We start from the raw sequence: 23,458 nt of genomic DNA, 5'->3' as shown, positions 1-23,458 counted from the left end.
TGCTAGAGGCATTGATACAGACCCTGGTTTGATCTCGGGCTCTATCACAACTGGCGTGATCGGGCGTCCCATAGTGAGGCGCACAATTGGCCCAGCATCGGGCCAGCATCGCCCGGTTAGGGGAGGTTTGGCCTGGTAGGCCTTCATTGTAAATAAGAATTTGTTCTGAACTGACTTACCTAGTTAAATAAATAAAAATAACATGTTCCACTGTCTCCATTTGACAATTATCACACCACCCAGTTGAAAGTTTCTCCATCAATTTCAATGTATTATTGTGCCGTCCATGTCTCAGCCATGTCACTACACTTTTGTCTCTTCCCTTGTCAGTGCACTTGAGGAGATTGCTACCTCCACCTTTTTCTGGAACTTATACAGGTGTCTTCTCTTTCTCTCCATGGTTCTAAAATCCCCTATGGGAAAAAATGAATGATGTGAATACAATGAAAAAAATGCATTGATGTGTAATATTGTTATTGCTGTAACAATAAAATACAAATAAATTAATATATAAATGAAAAATGAATGATGAAATAACGACTGGAACCATTTCCGTGTTTGACCGCTAGGGTTTATGGGTATTATGACGTTTTCACTGTGGGGTTCTATGTAAACACGGTGAGGTCGCTGAAAAGTTCCACACTGTTAGTGCGGCATGCGGACCTAGCGCTCAGTTTTCGGCATACAACATTCCTTCATGTCGTTTTTGACGCGTTATTTTGTTTGCAAATAAACCAACACAATAATTTGTCTTTCTTTTAACTTAGCCATTTTCAAGCAAGATTTTTGCTCGTGCATCCTCATTAGCATCTGGCCAGCGTGTGTTTCACGTGGGCAAGCATTGCGGAACTGAAGCATCGATCCGACAAAAAGCTGATATTGCTTCCCATAATCGAATCGAAGACTGTGTTGATTCTGTACAATTACAGTATTGACAATTTTATTTAAAAAAATGGCAACCCTGATTTTAGAAGATGGGACCACGTTCAAGGGCCGCCTTTTCGGGGCAAATGCGTCAGTGTCTGGTGAAGTTGGTAAGTCGTATTTTATGAGGAGAAAGCTAGTTAGCACATCGCATTGCAACATCTGTCTAATGTAGTTATGTTCTAAGTTATACAGGTATTCTAATGGGTAACGTTAACTACCTATATGTTACCCACAAAGTGGTCTGCATGTAACCCCCAAAGTTGTGCGTGCCCTGTAGTAGTATGACCCATAACCTCTGACCCCTTCATTTATCCTTATTTCGGCTAAGCATTTTAGCTAACCCTGTTCCTAACTATAACCTAATTCTCCTAACCTGCTACCAAAAGTCACTTCTGGTCATCGCTGTATTCCAACTAATCAGAACTCAATTTCAGTCAGTTTGAACAACTTATGAACATGTTTCTCCTGTATTGTCCTTGCTGTTTATTTATTTTGTATTTTTTAACCCATATTTAACTAGGCAAGTCAGTTAACAAATACAATAATGGCATACCCCGGGCCCTATGGGACTCCCAATCACGGCCGGATGTGATACAGCCCGGATTCGAGCCAGGGACTGTAGTCTCTTGCACTGAGATGCAGTGCCTTAGATTGCTGCGCCACTCGGGAGCTCACCGCTGTACCGTGTCCCATACATTGTAATGGAGATGTAGCTAGCATTAATTTAGATTGTAAGGTCTAGTTCTTTCAATCCACGTGTACTAATAAATGGAGCACAGTGCACATTTCCAAAGTTCAAGTTGCATCACCTTTTTCAAAATGTGCCAAATCTGAATTGAATCACTTCTCACTAATTTGCACTTTGCTATGAAAACTGAAAAATTGACCTGATCATTTTTTCCAGTGTTCCAGACAGGCATGGTTGGCTACCCAGAGGCCCTGACTGACCCGTCCTACATGTGTCAGATCCTCACCCTCACCTACCCTCTGCAGGGCAACTATGGTATACCCCAGGATGAGGAGAGCGACTTTGGACTCAGCAAGGTGGGTGGAGTTGGCATGGAGTCAGCGTTTCACAGAAGCGTCCCAACATAAATAATGGGTGGAGAAAAGTATATTGCCCTCGTTGACCCCAAGCACCTGTTTGAATGTAATGTTATATTATTTTTTCCCCTCAGTGGTTTGAGTCTTCTAAGATCCATGCTGCAGCCCTCATCGTTGGAGAGGTCTCCCAGAACCCCAGCCACTGGAGCTCAGCCATGTCTCTGGACCAGTGGCTCAAAGAGCAGGGCATCCCCGGCCTAGAGGGTCAGTAGAGTTATCATTCTAAACATCCTGGTACTGTATCAGATGTTGTCTGAATCTGTGTTTTGATATGTGCTGTCTACAGTAGAGCCTCTACACTAGAGGTTGCAGTTAATGCTCTTGCTGTGACACTGTAGGAGTTGACACCCGTTGTCTCACCAAGAAGATCCGTGAGAAGGGTACAATGCTGGGGAAGCTGGTTGTGGACGGAACACCCGAGGCCAACGTTCCATTTGACAACCCTGACCAGAGGAACCTTGTCAAGGAGGTGTCCATGAAGGTACGGTGTTGCTATGTTTAAGCTTGACCCTGTCATGCTTTTTTAGTGTTACGATCCTGAAACTTCCTCAATCAAATGCCAGTTGTTTTGTGTGGATTGCATAACACTGAATCTGTAGCTTAACACATTGCAAGTCGGTGAAACGCCAAATGTTTTCTCTCACCACAGTGGTTAGGCAGATGCCTAATCCTTCTCAGGATGTAAGTACCTTTTCTGTCTGTGTTGAGCAGGAGCCCCGGGTGTTCAACCCCAGTGGTGCTGTCAGGATCACAGCTGTAGACTGTGGCATTAAGTACAACCAGATCCGTTGCCTGTGTCAGAGAGGGGCCTGTGTCACTGTGGTGCCCTGGGATCACCCACTGGACAGCACAGGTTAGTCACAGCTGGTTACTGCACTGGGTTTCATATACAATTCAGAGATTTCTCCCTGTTCCCTTGTTTTGCCTCTTATCTCTCCCCTGCCTTAATCTTTACCCTGGAGCATCTGACCTGCAAAGTTAGTTCCAGCCATGATGCCATGAAGTTATATTGTATGTGAAATAGTTTGTATTATAACATTTATTTTGGCTATGCTGACAAAGCTGCGGTCCTTTTCAGATTTTGATGGGCTGTTCCTCAGCAACGGCCCTGGGGACCCCCAGTTCTGTACGGAGACCATAGACAACGTGAGGAAGGTGGTGTGTGTGGACAACCCCAAGCCTGTGTTTGGTATCTGCCTGGGCAACCAGCTTCTCTCCCTCGCCATCGGAGCAAAAACCTACAAGATGAAGTTAGTACAGGAACAGGGCACTACAGGGTTGTCCTGACTTGTCACTTTCTCTTTCTCCTCAAGACCACCTCAGGTCTTAAGTTCTGCTTACTGTCTTTGTTTGGTTTCAAAGAGAACAAAGCCAGTGGTGCTGACTGTTTTTGCTATTGTTTGGCCCCCTCCCTCAGATGTCAGTTCTCCCCAGGCCCCTCTTTATTTATCTGGGAGCGTTCTGGTGTGAAATGAGCATTCCTGCTTAGCGTAGCAGTTTGGACATAGCCTAGTGCATTGCTGGGTTGCTGGAAAGGCCTGGTTTGTTTTGGTAAGACTCCTGGGATTGTTATGTTGTTAATGTTCCGTTAGTCTCAAGGCCAGATGAGATGACAGCTTCCTTTTGTCCCTCTGGAATGCCATGCAGTCAGTCAGTGGAAAGCAGAACAGTTTAGAGGATTTAAAGCAAGACCTTTGCACTGTGCAGGTGTCAAGTAAGGATTCTGCAGGAGCACTATGAATCTGCATCTGGAATAGAGCTCAACCATTGAAGAATAGAATTTGACTAAACACTTGTCTGTTTCAGGTATGGGAACCGTGGCCATAATCAGCCCTGTATCCACAAGGGCACAGATCGCTGTTTCATCACATCTCAGAACCATGGCTTTGCTGTGGATCCCCTGACCCTGCCACAGGGCTGGGACGTGCTCTTCACCAACGCCAATGACCAGACCAGTGAGGGCATCGTGCACAACACCAAACACATATTCAGGTACCATCTACCAATGGGAACTCATTTGCTGCTTCCAGCCTTTCAACTTGTTTAAAGGCCCAATGCAGCTGTTTTTTTTTTACATCAAAACATTTCTGGGTAACACTTTAAATGTTTTATTAAAATGTGCAAAAATAGCTTTTGAGACAAACTTTCTCAAGCAAGAATTTTGCTAGGACTGTCTGAGAGGGGAAAACTATCTTGCAGAGGTTTGGAACTCTTTTGTTATTGGTCCATTAACCATTTTACCGCATAGTGACGTCACTGTGGAAAGCCGAAACTCCTGCCAATGCAAACCTCTTGATTAGAAGGTCCTATGTATATTGTATTTTCAACCAGCAACTATCAGGAAATGACACTGATCAAATGTTCTCACACTTTTACAGTGTTTTCATCAGCTGTTATACAAAACACAGCTGTTATACAAAACACAGGAAAACAGAATTGACTGCACTAGGCCTCTAATTGGAAAAGATGGCAGACAACAAAATAACCCTCCAAGATACAGGAAGTTGAAAACCAGATATTGTTTTACCCATGTCATTCCAGTGTCCAGTTCCACCCAGAGCACATGGCAGGCCCCACTGACCTGGTCAGTCTGTTTGATGTGTTTCTGGACACAGTCAGAGACCACAAGGAGGGCAAGAGTGGCAAACCAGGTTAGACATGCGTTCATCTCAACTGTTCTTACATATGTATTCCACCTTTAGGGTATAGTAACACCTCTCCCTTCCTCTAGTGAAGCAGAGACTGACAGAGCACCTGACCTATCCTGGATCTACCAATCCGGAGGAATTTGTTCGGCCACGCAAAGTCCTAATCCTGGGTTCTGGAGGCCTCTCCATCGGACAGGCTGGGGAGTTTGACTATTCTGGCTCTCAGGTGAAACACACTACCAATCCCAGTGACTATCCAACAGCAGGTGTTAGGAGCAGTATCATTTTAGAGTATTTTAACTAATCAGACACTATGTCCAACCCTCCCCCAGGCCATAAAAGCATTGAAGGAGGAGAACATTCAGACTGTGCTCATCAACCCCAACATCGCTACGGTGCAAACCTCCAAGGGTCTGGCTGACAAGGTTTATTTCCTGCCTCTCACCCCGGAGTATGTCACTCAGGTAAGGAAGGCTAATGGAATGGCCACTGCTACATTCGCCATCTTCCAGTCACTGATTTCTGATCAGTGCTCAACAAGCAAAGCATGTTTATTACATCTCTCAGGTACTCAGAACTGATAGAAGATCAGTAAGGAGCATGGTTGACCTACGGTTGATATTCATTCAATGAGTGAGAACTGACCCTCTGCCCTATTTCGCCTGTCCAGGTGATAAAGAATGAGCGTCCAGACGGGGTCCTCCTGACCTTCGGGGGGCAGACTGCTCTTAACTGCGGGGTGCAGCTGACCAAGAGGGGAGTGCTGAAGAAGTATGCAGTGCGTGTGCTGGGGACGCCGGTGGCTTCCATCGAGATGACTGAGGACAGGAAGATCTTTGTGGAGAAGATGGAGGAGATCAATGAACACGTGGCGCCCAGCGAGGCCGCTGTGTCTGTGGAGCAGGTAAGGAGAAGGGCTTGGGACAAATGTCACGCACACTCTCCTTCTCACACACACATTGGCCCTTACTGATTGTCACTTGTACGTTGATTGGAATCAGCCTGTTAATCTGTTTGACTGTTGTGGGCTTTTGCTTTTTGATGTGTATTTTGATGTGTTCTGGTCTTTTCTGTGTGTCCTAGGCGGTGGCGGCTGCAGAGCGTATTGGCTACCCTGTCCTGGTGCGCTCGGCCTTTGCCCTGGGCGGACTGGGCTCTGGCTTTGCCAATAACCGGGAGGAGTTGACCTCTCTGGTGACATCTGCCTTCGCCCACACTTCCCAGGTCCTAGTGGACAAGTCCCTGAAGGGCTGGAAAGAGATTGAGTATGAGGTGGTCAGAGACGCCTACGACAACTGTATCACCGTAAGTAGAGGGACATCACTATGCATATATTTGTTACTATGTAAGTACTATGTACAGGTAACTGCCAAAATAAAGGAAACATCAAGTGGTTTAATAGCCAGAACGGCTTCAATAGGCCTTTGCATAGATTCTGGAACTCTATTGGAGGGATGCGACACCATTCTCCCACAAGAAATTCCATAATCTCGTGTTTTGTTGATGGATGTGGAAAACGCTGTCTCAGGCGCCAATCCAGAATCTCCCGTAAGTGTTCAATTGGGTTGAGATATAGTGACTGAAACAGACATGGCATATGGTTTACATCGTTTTCATGCTCAACAAACCATTCAGTGACCACCCATTCCCTGTGGATGGGGGCAATGTCATCCTATCGGGGCATAGCCATGGTAGCCAATATAATGGCCTGTCCAGCATTTTTATACATGAACCTTAGCATGATGGGATCTTAATTGCATCAACTTTTAATATACTTTGTATCCCTCATTCAAGTGTTTCTGTTATTTTGGCAGTTACCTGTATATTTGTTACTATGTGTTTTTATTTTCAATTTTATTATGCATTTGACTGTTATGGCTAATCTTTAGAGTTTATACGTCCTTATTTGTTTAAACGTGAATCTTCCTTTATCAAGCATGTTAAAGTGTTTTTCTATCCTGTAGGTATGTAACATGGAGAACATTGACCCTCTGGGTATCCACACTGGGGAGTCCATCGTGGTGGCGCCCAGTCAGACGCTCAACGACTATGAGTACAACATGTTGAGGAACACCGCCATCAAGGTCATCAGACACCTAGGCATCATTGGAGAGTGTAACATCCAGTACGCCCTCAACCCTGAGTCTGAGCAGGTAATGGTCCATACTGACTTTGTGATCGTTTATACTAGTGTTAACCCTCCGAAACATCAGTGTTTCCCATAAATTGTGTCCACTGCAAAGACAATGTATATTTCGGGATGGTTAAATGTTTTCAATGTGAACTTAAACGACTAAAACCAGATATAAAGTATGTAGAAAAGGTGATGGAGCTATATATTTTTTAAACAAGATCATCTTTGATTACCTAAATAAAAGATGGACAGTCAGGGAGAATCTAAAATATCATGGCGTGGGCCCCCATTTGATTTTTGTTATAATTGAGTCACTCCGATAGCATACGAACACAGCATAAGCATGGCAAAATGTGTAGAATTGCAGGAAACTTGCTTTAAAGCAGTACAATTTTATATTTTCCACGTGACAATGTTTAGAATTACAGGAAATTAGATTTAAAACACCAACATATTGTCTCTGCAGCCAAGAGGAGGGCCTTTAAAACCGCGCCTTTGCCTACGCCCACTGCCCCCCCCATCCTAACTTTGTCACGGCTGAAAAAATATTGTGGGGGAAACCTGAACGTGTTCTGATATTTTAAAATGTTTCTACTGAATAGCAATCTAAATCAGTGTTTTTGTGCTGCAGTACTACATCATTGAGGTGAATGCCCGTCTGTCTCGGAGCTCAGCTCTGGCCAGTAAAGCTACAGGATATCCCCTGGCCTACGTGGCTGCCAAGCTGGGATTGGGCATCCCGCTACCTGTCCTCAAGTGAGTTTATTCACGTTTTGTGGCCTGATGTTGTGGCCAGAATTGCATTTTGGCATTGATCTACTAATACCATGGTTCTAACAGGTAATGTTTGTTATTGTACAGGAACTCTGTGACCAACCAGACCACAGCTAACTTTGAGCCCAGTCTGGACTACTGTGTGGTGAAGGTCCCTCGCTGGGATCTCAGCAAGTTCCTGCGCGTCAGCACCAAGATAGGTAGCTCCATGAAGAGCGTTGGTAAGAGGACAAGCACTTTTTTTATTGATGATCTAATTTGGGAGCAACAGAGTGCCTTATCTGCCTGCTATCTGTAGGGGCAGATGATTCTACCACCACTCGGGTTGCATTGCAAGTTCACACAAAGGAGTTGGTTGATAGTTGGTTAACACAGTTTTTGTCTGTGACCTTTTGTAGGAGAGGTGATGGCCATCGGCCGCAGCTTTGAGGAAGCCTTCCAGAAGGCTCTACGGATGGTGGATGAGAACTGTGTGGGCTTTGACCACACCATCAAACCAGTGTCTGACGAGGTAAGCTCACTCACCTTTTATTACCTGTCTTATTCCTCTTGGCTGCATTTTATGTGAACAGTTCTGACATGCCTCTGTCCTGTGGTCTTACAGGAGCTGCAGACCCCGACAGACAAACGTATCTTTGTTCTGGCGGCTGCTCTCAGGGCGGGCTATACAGTGGACCGCCTTTACGACCTGACCAAGATCGACCGCTGGTTCCTCCACAAAATGAAGAACATCACGGACCATGAGAAGGTGCTGGAGTCGTACAACCAGGACGAGAGCGCCATGCCTCTGGAGGTGATGAGGAAAGCCAAGCAGCTGGGCTTCTCCGACAAACAGATCGCCTTGGCTGTGCAGAGGTACAGTACTGTGATACTCCTGAGAATGGTAGCCCGTTGTTCACGTTTCAAAACATCATTAAAAGTTGAGGCGGGTACATGAAAAACATACAAAATAAATGAGAGATTCTTCATTGATACGATGACGAGTCGGAATGGGACACATTCTGTCTGGGTTATGTTTTGTGTGTCTGGGCTCAGTTCCTCAGAGCAGTGAGAGGGGGGGAAAAAGACTTGGTTTGAAATGTCTGTTTTTAAAATGAACTTGTCTGAACTCTGACCATTAAACCTATGTCTCTCTCCAGTACGGAGCTGGCGGTGAGGAAGATGCGTAGAGATTGGAGCATCCTGCCTGTGGTAAAGCAGATCGACACTGTGGCGGCAGAGTGGCCCGCCTACACCAACTACCTGTACCTGACCTATAACGGTATGGAAAACGACCTGGGCTTTGGAGATCCCCATGTCATAGTAATTGGCTCTGGGGTTTACCGCATCGGCAGCAGTGTGGAGTTTGACTGGTGCGCTGTGGGCTGCATTATGGAACTCAGGAAGGTAAGTCGATTTCTGCTTTGTGCAGAACAGCTCTCATTTATTAGAAGAATGTTGAACAAAAGCTGATATTGTCATGATTTGCTGTGTTTTGATGCTGTTTAGATGGGCTATAAAACCATCATGGTGAACTATAACCCAGAGACTGTCAGCACAGACTACGACATGTGTGACCGTCTCTACTTCGATGAGATCTCCTTTGAGGTAAGAATGCTCGACTGATGGCATGATCCCAACTCACTATCTTTCAAACATTTTAGTTTGTCGTTTTTCATTGTACAATAATCAACATTCAAACTTACTTGATCTAATGCTTTTATCACCTGAGCAAAGGGCCTCAACACCTCGCCATCAAACCCTGTTTCATGCATGGTATGTTGCCATGACCATAAAGCTCCATTATCTCCTCCAGGTTGTGATGGACATCTATGAGATGGAGAACCCAGAGGGAGTGATTCTGTCCATGGGGGGCCAGCTTCCCAACAACATCGCCATGTCCCTCCACAGGCAGCAGTGTCGTATATTGGGCACCTCCCCGGAGTTCATCGACTCTGCTGAGAACAGGTTCAAGTTCTCCCGCATGCTGGACACCATTGGCATCAGCCAGCCCCTGTGGAAGGAACTCACTGAGATTGAGGTCAGCACAGAACAGGGCTTCTAATCCATTCGTTTTGAATTTCAAACCAGTAATGAAGAGGTTATAGGTCTTGGTTGCAGATGAGTCAATCTCAAATTGGATAGAAATTGTGGCACACACTATCCCATAACAGAAAAGTATAAATGTTTGCAAATGTATTGAAAATTAAATACAGAAATATCTAATTTACATAAGTATTCACACCCCTGAGTCAATACATGTTAGAATCAAATTTGGCAGCGGTTACAGCTGTGTGTCTTTTAAAAGCTTTGCACACCTGGATTGTACAGTATTTGCACATTATTAGCTCTAACAAGCTGGTTGTTGGTCATTGCTGGACAGCCATTTTCAAGCCCTGCCATAGACTGCCAATTTTCTTTTTTAGTATTTTTATTTTTTTAGATTTTTATTTTTTTTTAGATTTTTTTTTTAACTAGGCCACTCAGGAACATTCAATGTCGTCTTGGTAAGCAAGTCCAGTGTATATTTGGTCTTGTGTTTTAGGCTATTGTCCTCCTGAAAGTTGAATTGGTCTCCCAGTGTCTGTTGGAAAGCAGACAGGACCTGATTTTCTTCTACGATTTTGCCTGTGCTTGGCTTTATTGTATATTTAGTAAAAACATATGTTTTATTTTATCCTACAAAACTCCCTAGTCCTTGCTGATGACAAGCATACCCATAACATGATGCAGCCACCATCATGCTTGAAAATATGAAGAGTGGTACTCCGTAATGTGTTGTTGGATTAGCCCCGAACATAATGCTTCGTTTTCAGAATGGAGGTTTTTTTTCTTGACACACTTTTTGCAGTTTTACTTCAGTGCCTTAATGTAAGCAGGATACATGTTTTGGAATATATAAAAAAAAAATCTGTATATGCTTTCTTTTCACTCTGCCATTTAGGTTAGTATTGTAGAGGAACTACAGTGTTGTTGATCCATCGGTAGAAGAAAACTATCACAGCCATTAACCTGTGTAACTGTTTTAAAGTCACCATTGGTCTCAATTTGAAATCCCTGAGCGGTTTCCTTCCTCTCCGGCAACTATCTTTATAGTGACTGGGTGTATTGATACACCATCCAAAGTGTAATAACTTAACTGTGCTCAAAGGGATATTCAGAGTCTCTGTTTTTTTTCTGCCAATAGATGCCCTTTGCGAGACATTGGAAAACCTCCCTGGTCTTTGTGGTTGAATCTGTCTTTGTTTGAAATTCACTGCTCGACTGGGGGACCTTTACAGATAATTGTATGTGTGGGGTACAGAGATGGGGTAGTCATTTAAAAATCATGTTAAACACTTATTGCATGCAGAGTGAGTCCATGCAACATATTATGTGACTTGTTAAGCAATAGTTTTTTTCTCCTGAACTTATTTAGGCTTGCCATGACAAAGGGGTCGAGTACTGATTGCCTCGAGACGTTTCAGATTCCACTTTGACATTATGTGTGTGTGTGTGTGTAGGCCAGTGACACACAAGCTACATTTAATTCATTTTAAATTTGGGCTGTAACACAACAAAATGTGGAAAAAGTCCAGGGGTGTGAATACTTTCTGAAGGCAAAGGATATTATATTGTATCCTCCCCAGTCAGCCATGAAGTTCTGTGAGACTGCGGGCTACCCCTGCCTGGTGCGTCCCTCCTACGTGCTGAGTGGAGCGGCCATGAACGTGGCGTACACAGACAGCGACCTGGAGAAGTACCTTAGCAGCGCTGTGGCCGTGTCCAAGGAATACCCCGTGGTCATCTCAAAGTTCATCCAGGAGGCCAAGGTACGATTTGGGAAATTCTTTACTACTTAGCTTGAAATGCCTTACTGCTTTGTTATTTAAAGGGATAATTCACTTTATTTTCAATTTGCAAAGAAAGGTGAACAATCCCCTTTAAAAAAAAAAATCTATGATAGCTCCTTTAGTCAACTATAGTCTGGACCTGACTGGCGTCTCTCTTTGTTCCAGGAGATAGACGTGGACGCGGTGGCGTGCGATGGCGTAGTGATGGCCATCGCCGTGTCGGAGCATGTGGAGAACGCCGGGGTGCACTCTGGGGACGCCACCCTGGTCACGCCCCCCCAGGACATCAACCAGAAGACCATGGAGCGTATCAAGATGATCGTCCATGCCATCGGACAGGAACTGCAGGTCACCGGGCCCTTTAACCTGCAGCTCATCGCTAAGGTAAAGTCTAAAGGACATTTTTTGTTTTTGGAGTTTCAAATCAGCGGTTGACAACCAATAGCATGCCAAACAGAATGTCACCCACAACCATACAAGTGTGTTTCTGTTCCCTGTGGGATTTCCAATGGCTGTCCGGTTGCCTTTAATTGCAAACAAATGTGTTTTCTGGACAGGATGACCAGCTGAAGGTGATCGAGTGCAACGTCCGTGTCTCCCGCTCCTTCCCGTTCGTCTCAAAGACTCTGGGAGTGGATCTGGTCGCCCTGGCAACTCGCGTCATCATGGGAGAGAAGATGGAGCCCGTGGGCCTGATGAAAGGAGTGGGCATCGTGGGCGTCAAGGTAACCCAACTGAGGAGTCCACAACTGTAAAATAATCCAGTTGAATTATTGTTTCACCGATCATACACCAACTTGGATATGTTGTCTCTTAGGTCCCCCAGTTCTCGTTCTCTCGTCTGGCCGGAGCTGATGTGGTGCTGGGGGTAGAGATGACCAGTACTGGGGAGGTGGCCTGCTTTGGAGAGAACAGATACGAGGCCTATCTGAAGGCCATGCTCAGCACAGGCTTCAAGATCCCCAAGAAGAACATTCTGCTCTCCATTGGCAGTTACAAGGTACTGACTATAATACAAAGAGCTAAACGTTTTCATGGAAATTCATTTCAAGAGGCCAGTGGTGCATAAATATTCATTGTATCTTTGCAGAACAAGAGTGAGCTGCTGCCTACTGTTCAGGCGCTGGAGAGTCTGGGCTATGACCTGTATGCCAGTCTGGGGACCGCTGACTTCTACACTGAGCATGGAGTCAAGGTACATCACATCTAGGATGAGTGGGCTCTTCTCAACAGGATCCCAGAATGAGACATTTTCAATTCACAACGTCATTTTTCAATTTGCTTCCTGAATTTGACCGACTTGTTATGTTCGGTCTCTTTCAGGTGATGGCGGTGGACTGGCCATTTGAGGAAGAGGAGAGCGACTGCCCCAACAAGGACAAGCAGAGAAACATCTTGGAATACCTGGAGGACCACCACTTTGACATGGTCATCAACCTCTCCATGAGGAACTCTGGAGGCCGACGCCTCTCCTCCTTCGTCACCAAGGGTTACCGCACCCGCCGCATGGCCATCGACTACTCCGTGCCCCTCATCATTGACATCAAGTGCACCAAGCTGTTTGTCCAGGTAGATTAGTTAGGGGGATGTGATGGGATGTTAGCCACTGCTGATGTTTGACGTAGCTGTGTTGATTCTACATAGATTGTTGACTGTCCTGATTGAAGCATGTGCTCCTGTAATTGTAGGCGCTGCTTCTGGTTGGCGGCTTCCCGCCCGTCAAGACTCACGTGGACTGTATGACGTCACAGAAGTTGATTCGCCTGCCTGGTAAGCAGTAAGGCTTGGGCTCTGCTAAAAAGTCAATTCTGTTCATTTCAAATATAAGCACCTTGTTTTCTTCCTGTATTTGGACAATACATGATAGCTCCTTCAGTCAACCTGTGGAACTGCAGTGTTTCTGAACAGTACTCATCGAGTCCCCTCCCCTTGTCCCCGGTGCCAGGTCTGATAGATGTGCACGTCCACCTGCGGGAGCCGGGTGCCACCCACAAGGAGGATTTCTCCTCGGGCACAGCGGCTGCCCTGGCAGGGGGCGTCACCATGGTGTGTGCCATGCCCAACACGGCACCTGCCATAATCGACCCCAGCTCCTTCGCCATGGTCCAGAAGGTAATGAGAAGATCGTCATTAAGACATTTACCACTGGATATTTTAAACTAGTCTGTTCCAAAACATTAAATTATGCCTTTTTATAAAATGGGTCAAATCAGTACCTGAAGGTTTACTCGTGAGCTGTTCCTCTGTTTTGTCTCTGTCGTCTCAGCTTGCCAAGGCAGGGTGTCGGTGTGACTATGCCCTTTACGTCGGAGCGGCTTCAGACAACTCCACCATCTTGCCCTCCATCGCTAACTCTGCCGCTGGGCTGAAGATGTATCTGAACGACACCTACTCCACTCTGAAGATGGACAACGTCTCAATGTGGATGGAGGTAGGTATCAACTGAATGAGGTCGTTGATAGGTCGTTCACATTGATCTGTTTGAGCTGACCAGTTGCGCTTTCTCTTTGCGTGAACTAGCACTTTGAGAAGTGGCCCAAGCACCTGCCAATTGTGGCACACGCAGAGAAGCAGACTGTGGCAGCCGTCTTGATGGTGGCCCAGCTGTACCAGAGAGCTGTTCATATCTGCCATGTGGCCAAGAAGGAGGAGGTAAGATGGGCGCCTGGAACATCACATACAAATATAGCACTGCTTTGCCTTGATGTGTTGCCCGTTCATTGTCTCCAGGGTGAATGAGGTGTCAATCGAGGCACGCAGAAACCTTGGAAGGAGTCCTCACTGATTGCTTTCATTAAGATGAACTGCAAGAACACACACCTGTAGCTAGAGGGAAAAAATGATCTAACAAATGAGCTTTGTGCCATTTGAAGTGATTCATTTTAAGACCAACACATCAGAACACACATAAGATAAAGAAAGAACCATGTTTTCTGTTCTACTAGTATGTAATGAATTGGCATCTATTCTACCCTTCCCTTCCCTCAGATCCTGATCATCCGCGCAGCCAAGCAGAAGGGCATCCAGGTGACGTGTGAGGTAGCGCCCCACCACCTCTTCCTGTGTGAGGAGAATGTGGTGGGCATTGGGGACGGCCGGGCACAGGTCCGCCCTATGCTGGGCACCCGGGAGGACATGGAGGCCCTCTGGGAACACCTGGACATCATTGACTGCTTCGCAACTGACCACGGTGAGTAGGGCTACACCATAAATCCATTATAGTTTACTCCGTTTGTCATATCTTCCGCCCTGCGCCCTCTATCTACAAACACCAAGCCTCGGCCCCTATTACTCAAGCAGGCAGCATTTTTCCAGAGGCTTTGTTCAACGAACCTTGGTGGAGTTGGTGCCTACTATTAGATTCACTCTAGTCTGCAGGCTGCTCTAGCTAAGCCAATTCATGCAGTCAAAAGATTTTATATAAAAAAAAACAATGCTGCTTTTCACTTTGCCTCTTTATATAAATCCACATGTTTTTGGGGTATTATACTATTAGTTTGTGTAGCTATTTATCTCTCTGCAAAACACTAGTTAGTCTGGGCAAGCTGCTCATGTACCGACGACCACAGGAGGCTGCTGAGGGGAGGACGGCTCATAATAATAATGTCTGGAACGGTATCAAACACATGGAAACCATGTGTTTGTGTTCTATTCCGTTCCAGCTATTAATGAGCCCGTCCTCTCCAATTAAGGGGCTACCTGCCTCCTGCGGTGCCAAAAAGGTTTTTGTTAGCTGCTAATACTAAATGCTAATAAGCTAGCTAAAATGTGCTGTGCTAGGGCAAATCTGTCTAGCAAACTTTATCCCTAATACAGACTGCTAATACAGGCTGCAAGTTCTGAATCAGAGGAATAGAAGAAGCATATTCTAAAATGTTTGTCAATGTAACATCTCTTCAACTGTAATTTGGGTCCCCTGGGAAACACTGACCAACACTCCTACTTGGCTTTAAAAAAAATGTGCTGTCTTGCCAAACAGCACTGTATTCCAAGTTCCTACTTTATTACAACCATATCATTTCTATGATTCCTGATGTTTTTGATCTATAACGCAAGTAAAATATATATACATTTTTTCCATATCGTGAAGCCCTAACGGTGAGGGCTCCGTTAACCCCTACTTGTTTTTTTATCACACAATTACAAGATGAGTGTTGCCATACAAAAGTTCTGATATTTCTGTGTGTTTTGGCTAACAGCCCCCCATTCAGTGGAGGAGAAGAACTCAGAGAAGCCCCCACCAGGTTACCCCGGCCTTGAGACCATGCTGCCCCTTCTCCTCACCGCCGTCAGCGATGGGCGCCTCACCATCGATGATATCATCAAGCGCCTGTACGACAACCCCCGCAAAATTTTCTCCCTTCCCGCACAGGACAACACCTATGTAGAGGTAGCTACAGGCACACACCACAGAGCGTTTTTTAACCATGTAAAATGGGCAGCACGGCAAGGATTTAGATCTTTGGGTTTCCACGTGAAATACAAAGAGGGATTGAAAAGATGATCAATGTTTTGGCTTTTCAAGAACATTGTAGACCTGCTCTCTCCCACCAGGTGGACCTGGAGCAGGAGTGGGTCATCCCCGAACACATGCAGTTCACCAAGTCCAAGTGGACGCCCTTTGAAGGCATGAAGGTGAAAGGCAAGGTCCGCAGAGTGGTGCTCAGAGGAGAGGTGGCCTACATCGACGGACAAGTGCTGGTCCCTCCTGGCTATGGGGAGGATGTGAAGACTTGGCCTGCACCCATCCCCCTCCTCCAGCCCCCTGAGCCAGTGAAAGAAGTCCCAAAGGTACAGTCCTACCCCTTTCAGCTCCGCCCAGTCACGTTAGTGTGCGGATACAGTAATATGTGCTTATGTAGCATACTAGCAAGCATTGTCTGTGGCACTAAGGCTGTTGTGTGTCTTTTGTGTGTGGCAGACCCCAGAGCACCCCCGGCTGACCCCTCCATGTGAGGGCATCCGTACATGCGCCCAGAGTCCTCGCCGTCCCGCCGGGGACGGCCGCTACATGCTCCCGCCACGCGTTCACAGGTCCTCCGACCCAGGCATGCCCCCAGGTACTACAGCCCCAATGTTTTCTCTTGCCTAACTGAGCTCTTGCTTGCGGTGGCAAAGTGCTGTGTGAATGTCCGTTTCAATAAATGCTATATTCACTGTCCATTTACAGGTTTTAGGACGATGCACACAAAATGGCACTTGCATGTCATTGGTAAACCTTTTTAATCTACATCTCTGAACCCACTGATCATGTGATTTTTAAGCGCACCGTACATGAAGCGTTTGAGAAAGCGAAGATCGTATAACGAGTGATTCCACTGTCTCTGCTATAGGCTGCATGGTCATCATGACAGATTGATTGGCTGAGTACATTTGCTGATTAAATGAAATGTCTAAATCAGGGGCTCCACCTATAGCTCACTCTGCTGCAGAAGACCTGGGACTGTGCTTTATCGATGGATACAAGTGTATTGTTGAGAAGGGAATGAAGGAATTAAAAGCCTTTTTGTTTTGGTTGGCCATTTGCTATGTTCTTCACCCATTACTGAGACTGTATGGTCACAGCCCCTATCAATGTCAAATCAACGATAGAAGTTGTTTGATTCTCACATTTATTACGATGAACTGTCTTTGAAATGACGCTCAGTGCCGTATCAATCTGAAACGTATTTATAACCCACTAACGATAGCTTTGAATATGTCAGTACACTGGCTAATTGCTGTGGTATTGGCTAAATACCACAGTTTTGTATCATCTCTCTAACACTTGTGTTCTAACGTTTTGTCATGAAATTCTAAGCAGCTGAAGATTCAAGGGCGAGAGCATTAAGGAGAGCATTTGAAGAAGGTTTCAGAGAAGGTTTGAAGCTTGACGTAGCTCAGCTGTTACGCATAATACATTTCCTAGCTCTGCTACCGTTAAGGCTGTTTGGTGTAATATTCTGGCAGACCATTTCAATGGAGTTATACTGGTAGCTGCTTTGAATAGCTGTATGTCATGGAATACTTGGTTGTAGAGATGCTAGAAAAAGGTAGCAATTCCGTTCCTTCTCATTAGTTGCTGCACTACCCATGTCTCTTTGCTCTGAGCCGACTGCTTTCCTAATGCTTGGATCGCTTTGAAAGAAAACGCGTTGAAATATGGTGTAATAATCCATGCTTTTCGGGTGTTTGTCATGTTTCATCCTCAGGAAATAGAAAAGACTGCAATCCTTTTAAGAGACTTTGCTAAAAGAATTAATATTCACACGTGTTGGATTTTTCCTGTGGTATTTGAAGCGTTTGGTGTTCCTCTGTCCCCAGAGATGGCCCCTGCAGCTGGGGACGGTTACAGCCATCCCCCTCCCCTGGCCAGGATCTTGTCCCCTCGGGCTGAGGCAGCTGCAGGGCAGCCCCTGGTCCACCTCCAGACCTCCCCAGTGCTACACCCCCTAGTGGGACAACACGTCCTCTCTGTCAGGCAGTTCAGCAAGGAACAGGTACTCTACACCAGTGTTTCCCAACCCTGGTCCTCAAGTACTCCCCACAGAACACATTTTTACTGTAACCTGATTCAACTTGTCAACTAATCATCAAGCCCTCAATGAGTTGAAGGAGGGGTTTAAGGGCTACAACAAAAACTACTGTTGGGGGGTACTGGAGGACTAGGGTTGGGAAACGCTGCTCAACTCACATAGCCAGGGACATTATTTACTAAATAACTTTTATATATATATTTATATTAAAAAAATTCTAACTCTTTATTTCAGATCTCTCACATGTTTAACGTGGCCCATACTCTTCGCCTGATGGTTCAGAAAGAGCGAAGCCTGGACATCCTGAAGGTAAGAATTCTTTCCTTTTTTGTTTAAAACTCTGATTCATCTAAAGAACAACCGTGTGAGTATTCTGTGATTTGTCACAGTATAAATTGCAGGAGAGAATATCATTTCAGAGTAGCCGGTCAGGCCGTTCCAATAAGCCCAGTGTTGAGTCACCCAGGGTTTGAGTAATCTACAGGACTTCCGGAGGCAGCATAGTTCTTCATGAGCCATAGTCCTTCAGCTTAAACGTACAGGAGCAGGTGTGTTGTATAAAATAACAACAAAACAACTACCGGAAATGATTACTCACATAGGAGTTGATGACATCACCTGATTCAGAATGGAATACAAGCAACACCTGCCACCTGTGTGCATCTATGCCTAAAGACCTCATAAAACGAGTTTTCTGAATGTCTCAAGGTGTGCCACTGTTAGTAAATCTGAGTTGTAAAAATATATTCTGAAAAAAAAAAAAATATATATATATATATATATATATATATATATAAATAAAATGGCCCTTTTTCGGGACCCTGTCTTTCAAAGATAATTCGTAAAAATCCAAATAACTTCACAGATCTCCATTGTAAAGGGTTTTAACACTGTTTCCCATGCTTGTTCAATGAAGCATAAACAATTAATGAACATGCACCTGTGGAACGGTCGTTAAGACACTAACCGCTTACAGATGGTAGGCAATTAAGGTCACAGTTATGAATACTTAGGACACTAAAGAGGCCTTTCTACTGACTCTGAGAAACACCAAAATAAAGATGCCCAGGGTCCCTGCTCATCTGCGTGAACGTGACTTAGGCATGCTGCAAGGGGGCATGAGGACTGCAGATGTGGCCAGGGCAATAAATTGCAATGTCTGTACTGTGAGACGCCTAAGACAGTGCTACAGGGAGACAGGACGGACAGCTGATTGTCCTTGCAGTGGCAGACCACGTGTAACAACACCTGCACAGGATCAGTACATCCGAACATCACAGGTACAGGATGGCAACAACAACTGCCCGAGTTACACAAGGAATGCACAATCCCTCCATCAGTGCTGAGACTGTCCGCAGTAGACTGAGAGAGGCTGGACTGAGGGCTTGTAGGCCTTTTGTAAGGCATCACTGGCAACAACGTCGCCTATGGGCACAAATCCACCGTCGCTGGACCAGACAGGACTGACAAAAAGTGCTCTTCACTGACGAGTCGCAGTTTTGTCTCACCAGGGGTGATGGTCGGATTCGTGTTTAACATCGAAGGAATGAGCGTTACACCGAGGCCTGTACTCTGGAGCGGGATCGATATGGAGATGGAGGGTCCGTCATGGTCTGGTACGGTGTGTCACAGCATCATCGGACTAAGCTTGTTGTCATTGCAGACAATCTCAACGCTGTGCCTTACAGGGAAGACATCCTCCTCCCTCATGTGGTACCCTTCCTTCAGGCTCCCCTTGACATGACCCTCCAGCATGACAATGCCACCAGCAATACTGCTTGTTCTCTGCGTGATTTTCTGCAAGACAGGAATGTCAGTGTTCTGCCATGGCCAGCGAAGAGCCCGGATCTCAATCCCATTGAGCTGGTCAGGACCTGTTGGATCGGAGGGTGAGGGCTTGGGCCATTCCCCCCAGATATGTCCGGGAACTTGCAGATGCCTTGGTGGAGGAGTGGGGTAACATCTAACAGCAAGAACTGGCAAATCAGTTGCAGTCCATGAGGAGGAGATACACTGCAGTACTTAATGCAGCTGGTGGCCACACCAGATACTGACTGTTACTTTTGATTTTGACCCCCCCCCCCCCCCCCTTTGTTCAGGGACACATTACTCTATTTCTGTTAGTCACATGTCTGTGGAACTTGTTCAGTTTATGTCTCAGTTGTTGAATATTGTTATGTTCATACAAATATTTACACATGTAAAGTTTGCTGAAAATAAATGCAGTTGACAGTGAGAGGACGTTTCTTTTTTTTATGAGTTTTTTTTATATATATATATATATAACACAACGTGCAACATTTTCAGATTTTAATGATTTACAGTTCTTTGAAATAAATGAATTAGGCCCTAATCTATGGATTTCACATGGCTGGACAGGGGTGCAGACATGGGTGGGCCTGGGAGGGCATAGGCCCACCCACTGGGGAGCCAGCCAATCAGAATTAGTTTTTCCCCACTAAAGGGCTTTATTACAGACAGAAAATATCCTCAGCAACCCCCACCCTCCTCAGACGATCCCACAGGTGAAGAAGCCGGATTTGGAGGTCTGAGGCTGGCGTGATTACAGCGGTTGTGAGGCCGGTTGGACGTACTGCCAAATTCTCTAAAATGACGTTGGAGATGGATTATAGTAGAGAAATTTACATTAACTTCTCTGGCAACAGCTCTGGTGGAAGTTCCTGCATTCATCATGCCAATTGCACGCTCCCTCAACTTGAGACACGACAAAACTGCACATTTTAAAGTGGCCTTTTATTGTCCCCATTACAAGGTGCACCCGTGTTATGATCATGCTGTTTATTCAGCTTCTTGATATGCCATACCTGTCAGGTGGATGGATTATCTTGGAAAAGGAGAAATTCTAACTAACAGGGATGTAAACAATTTTGTGTGTGACCTTTGAGAGAAATAAGCCTTGTGTGTGTGTATGGAACATTTCTGGGCTTTTTTTGTTTCAGCTCATGAAACATGAGACCAACACTTTGCATGTAATGCTGTGTGCCTTGAAATGCCTGAATGCTGTGCTCAAAGATGGATCTGTTGTACGCCAGTCTGTATTCTTTGTCTTAGACCCCTGTGTGTTACTCTCTCAGGGTAAGGTGATGGCTTCCATGTTCTACGAGGTCAGCACGCGCACCAGTAGTTCGTTTGCGGCGGCAATGCAGCGTCTGGGTGGCTCCGTGGTCCATTTCTGTGAGGCTACCTCCTCGTCGCAGAAGGGCGAGTCTCTGGCGGACTCGGTCCAGACCATGAGCTGCTACGCTGACGTCCTGGTGCTGCGACACCCCACGCCAGGGGCTGTGGAGGTGAGCAGCGGTGTCGATACGCCACGTTACAACTTCACTTGAAAACTTGTCATGTTCATTAAGGCAAGATATTCTGAGAGAACACTTTGAAAAAGAGGTGCTACCACCTAAACACCGACCGCAAACCTTGTTGTACTTGCTCGGCTGTATCCGACTTGTTTATTTCCAATTGTAGTCTGCAGCGAGGCACTGCCGGAAGCCTGTGATCAACGCTGGGGACGGGGTCGGGGAGCACCCCACGCAGGCCCTGCTAGATGTGTTCACCATCAGAGAGGAGCTGGGTACGGTCAACGGCATGACGGTGAGACCTCAACACACCAATCTCCCCTTCAGGGATGGTGGTCATGTCTTCGCAGCAGTACTAGTGATAATACCAATTTAGAAGTGTAAACAGCGCAGTATTTTTTTTATTTTTACGGTAATGCAAACTGAAAACTGTAAGATCTGGAACCTGACTGTGTATGTTGTGATGGCAGCCTGCCTTTTTAAGTTAACATAGCCAATGCCCAATGGCCCTCCAGGCTTCATCCAGGTGTCCTGACTATTGTCTCTCAATGTCTGTCTGTAGATCACCATGGTAGGGGACCTGAAGCATGGCCGCACAGTTCATTCCCTGGCCAGGCTGCTCACCCAGTACAGGATCACTCTGCGCTACGTCGCCCCAAAGAATCTCCACATGCCCTCCGAGATCATTGACTTTGTGGCCTCCAAAGGCATCAAGCAGGTGGGTGGATCACATGTTTTTTAGTGGTAAAGCTGATGGCTCTGTATCTAAATCTCAATGGCACTGCTGCTGGTATGTAGGTGTCCTTCGCATATCGAATGCACTACATAAAGCGCTAGACTACTGTATGTCCTTGTGGGTGCAGGAAGAGTTTGAGAGCATCGAGGAGGCCCTGCCTGACACTGACGTCCTCTACATGACCAGGATTCAGAAGGAGAGGTTTTCCTCAGAGGAAGAGTACAAAGCGGTAAGGATGGGATGGGGTTTCACTAACCTGTGAGGCCTTAGTGTTTGATCAGTGCTAAAATCCCTTTTTTTTTTTTTTCCTCCAGTGCTTCGGTCAGTTCATCCTCAGCCCACACATCATGACTGGAGCGAAGAAGAAGATGGTGGTGATGCATCCTCTACCGAGAGTCAATGAGATCAGGTACGGATGTTCCCCTAGATTACAACAGATCTCTCGTCATTATACTCCCTTTGATTCACTAATGTTCGCAGTCTTATGCGGGATGATTTGGTTTCATGTTGACTTTCTCTCTTGCAGTGCGGAGGTGGACACTGATCCTCGTGCTGCCTACTTCCGGCAGGCTGAGAACGGCATGTACATCCGCATGGCCCTCTTGGCCACTGTGCTGGGCAGATGATCGGTAGATAGTTGGACACACCCCACTGTTGGGATTGCGAGACCGAAATGGACCAAATGTATTAAGGTCTCGGTAAGAGTGAGGGGACACTACTAGTGATCACAATGATGAAACCACTCCAACAGTCTATATACAGTCACATGTTTAGTGTGTACTCCTCTTCAACCCTGGTATTTCTCCCGGAATTAATTAGTATTATCACTTAACAACAATTACTGTTACATGTTACAAATATCGTTATGTAGTTCATAGAATACTTTATTTTTGTATCACCGACTGGAGTCGTCTGTGGTGTTGATTGTGTGTGGGGGGGGGGGGGATACATGCTCCTCATCAAAGGTGGAACCATTGCAGAACATCCTTTTTTAAGCGAGAAATAATTGTTAAAGCAGATTTGTTGGACTCTTTTTAGGTGTTTTATAAATAATAAAATGTGAATGGTTTTGTAGATGGGGTTTATTTAATTAACTACAGGAAATTAAGCTGCTATCATGTAAATGTTTAGTGAATGGTTCTACCCAGCGGTGTATTCATTAGTCGGTTGCTAAACCTGCACATATCGATCAAGATGGCGAAACACAAGTACAGGGGCAAAGTAGAGGAGCAATCACGGATTACAAAAAGAAAGCCAGCCACATTAGCACACATCAACGCCGCCCGACCGGATGAGCTAAACACCTTTTTGTCATACTTCAAGCACAACGACTGAGCTGCCGAGGAGAGCCCCCGAGGATAATGAGGGCTACTTACAGTGCCTTGCGAAAGTATTCGGCCCCCTTGAACTTTGTGACCTTTTGCCACATTTCAGGCTTCAAACATAAAGATATAAAACTGTATTTTTTTGTGAAGAATCAACAACAAGTGGGAC

General features: G+C 45.7%; 1 protein-coding gene across 4 annotated transcripts; it reads left to right on the top strand.

The window, feature by feature from the left end:
• The first annotated feature begins 597 nt into the window (after window positions 1–597).
• On the top strand, window positions 598–23,038 carry LOC139407160 (multifunctional protein CAD-like). 4 transcript variants are annotated; one of them, XM_071150663.1, is made up of 43 exons: window positions 608–1,034; window positions 1,832–1,971; window positions 2,106–2,235; window positions 2,370–2,512; window positions 2,743–2,884; window positions 3,110–3,281; window positions 3,838–4,023; window positions 4,573–4,682; window positions 4,763–4,905; window positions 5,012–5,143; window positions 5,350–5,583; window positions 5,763–5,984; window positions 6,644–6,832; window positions 7,445–7,569; window positions 7,675–7,808; window positions 7,986–8,098; window positions 8,192–8,442; window positions 8,727–8,973; window positions 9,076–9,174; window positions 9,383–9,607; window positions 11,196–11,378; window positions 11,565–11,783; window positions 11,957–12,124; window positions 12,217–12,399; window positions 12,490–12,594; window positions 12,723–12,968; window positions 13,088–13,169; window positions 13,345–13,511; window positions 13,666–13,830; window positions 13,920–14,051; window positions 14,388–14,589; window positions 15,599–15,789; window positions 15,954–16,190; window positions 16,321–16,459; window positions 17,200–17,259; window positions 17,703–17,878; window positions 18,149–18,223; window positions 21,010–21,222; window positions 21,398–21,523; window positions 21,791–21,946; window positions 22,092–22,193; window positions 22,279–22,373; window positions 22,491–23,038. In XM_071150663.1, the coding sequence occupies exons 1-43, from the start codon at window positions 953–955 to the stop codon at window positions 22,588–22,590; spliced, it is 6,741 nt and encodes a 2,246-aa protein (XP_071006764.1). In that variant the 5' UTR covers window positions 608–952; the 3' UTR covers window positions 22,591–23,038. The 4 variants fall into 4 exon arrangements, with proteins under 4 accessions (XP_071006766.1, XP_071006764.1, XP_071006765.1 ...); XM_071150664.1 differs by having other exon boundaries at window positions 17,203–17,259; window positions 22,491–23,036; XM_071150665.1 differs by lacking the exon at window positions 17,200–17,259 and having other exon boundaries at window positions 598–1,034.
• Window positions 23,039–23,458: the final 420 nt, after the last annotated feature.

The sequence above is a fragment of the Oncorhynchus clarkii genome, chromosome 4, assembly GCF_045791955.1.
Source record: "Oncorhynchus clarkii lewisi isolate Uvic-CL-2024 chromosome 4, UVic_Ocla_1.0, whole genome shotgun sequence".
In the NCBI taxonomy this organism is placed as follows: Eukaryota; Metazoa; Chordata; class Actinopteri; order Salmoniformes; family Salmonidae; genus Oncorhynchus; species Oncorhynchus clarkii.
This window is presented reverse-complemented; position numbering and strand designations above follow the sequence as displayed.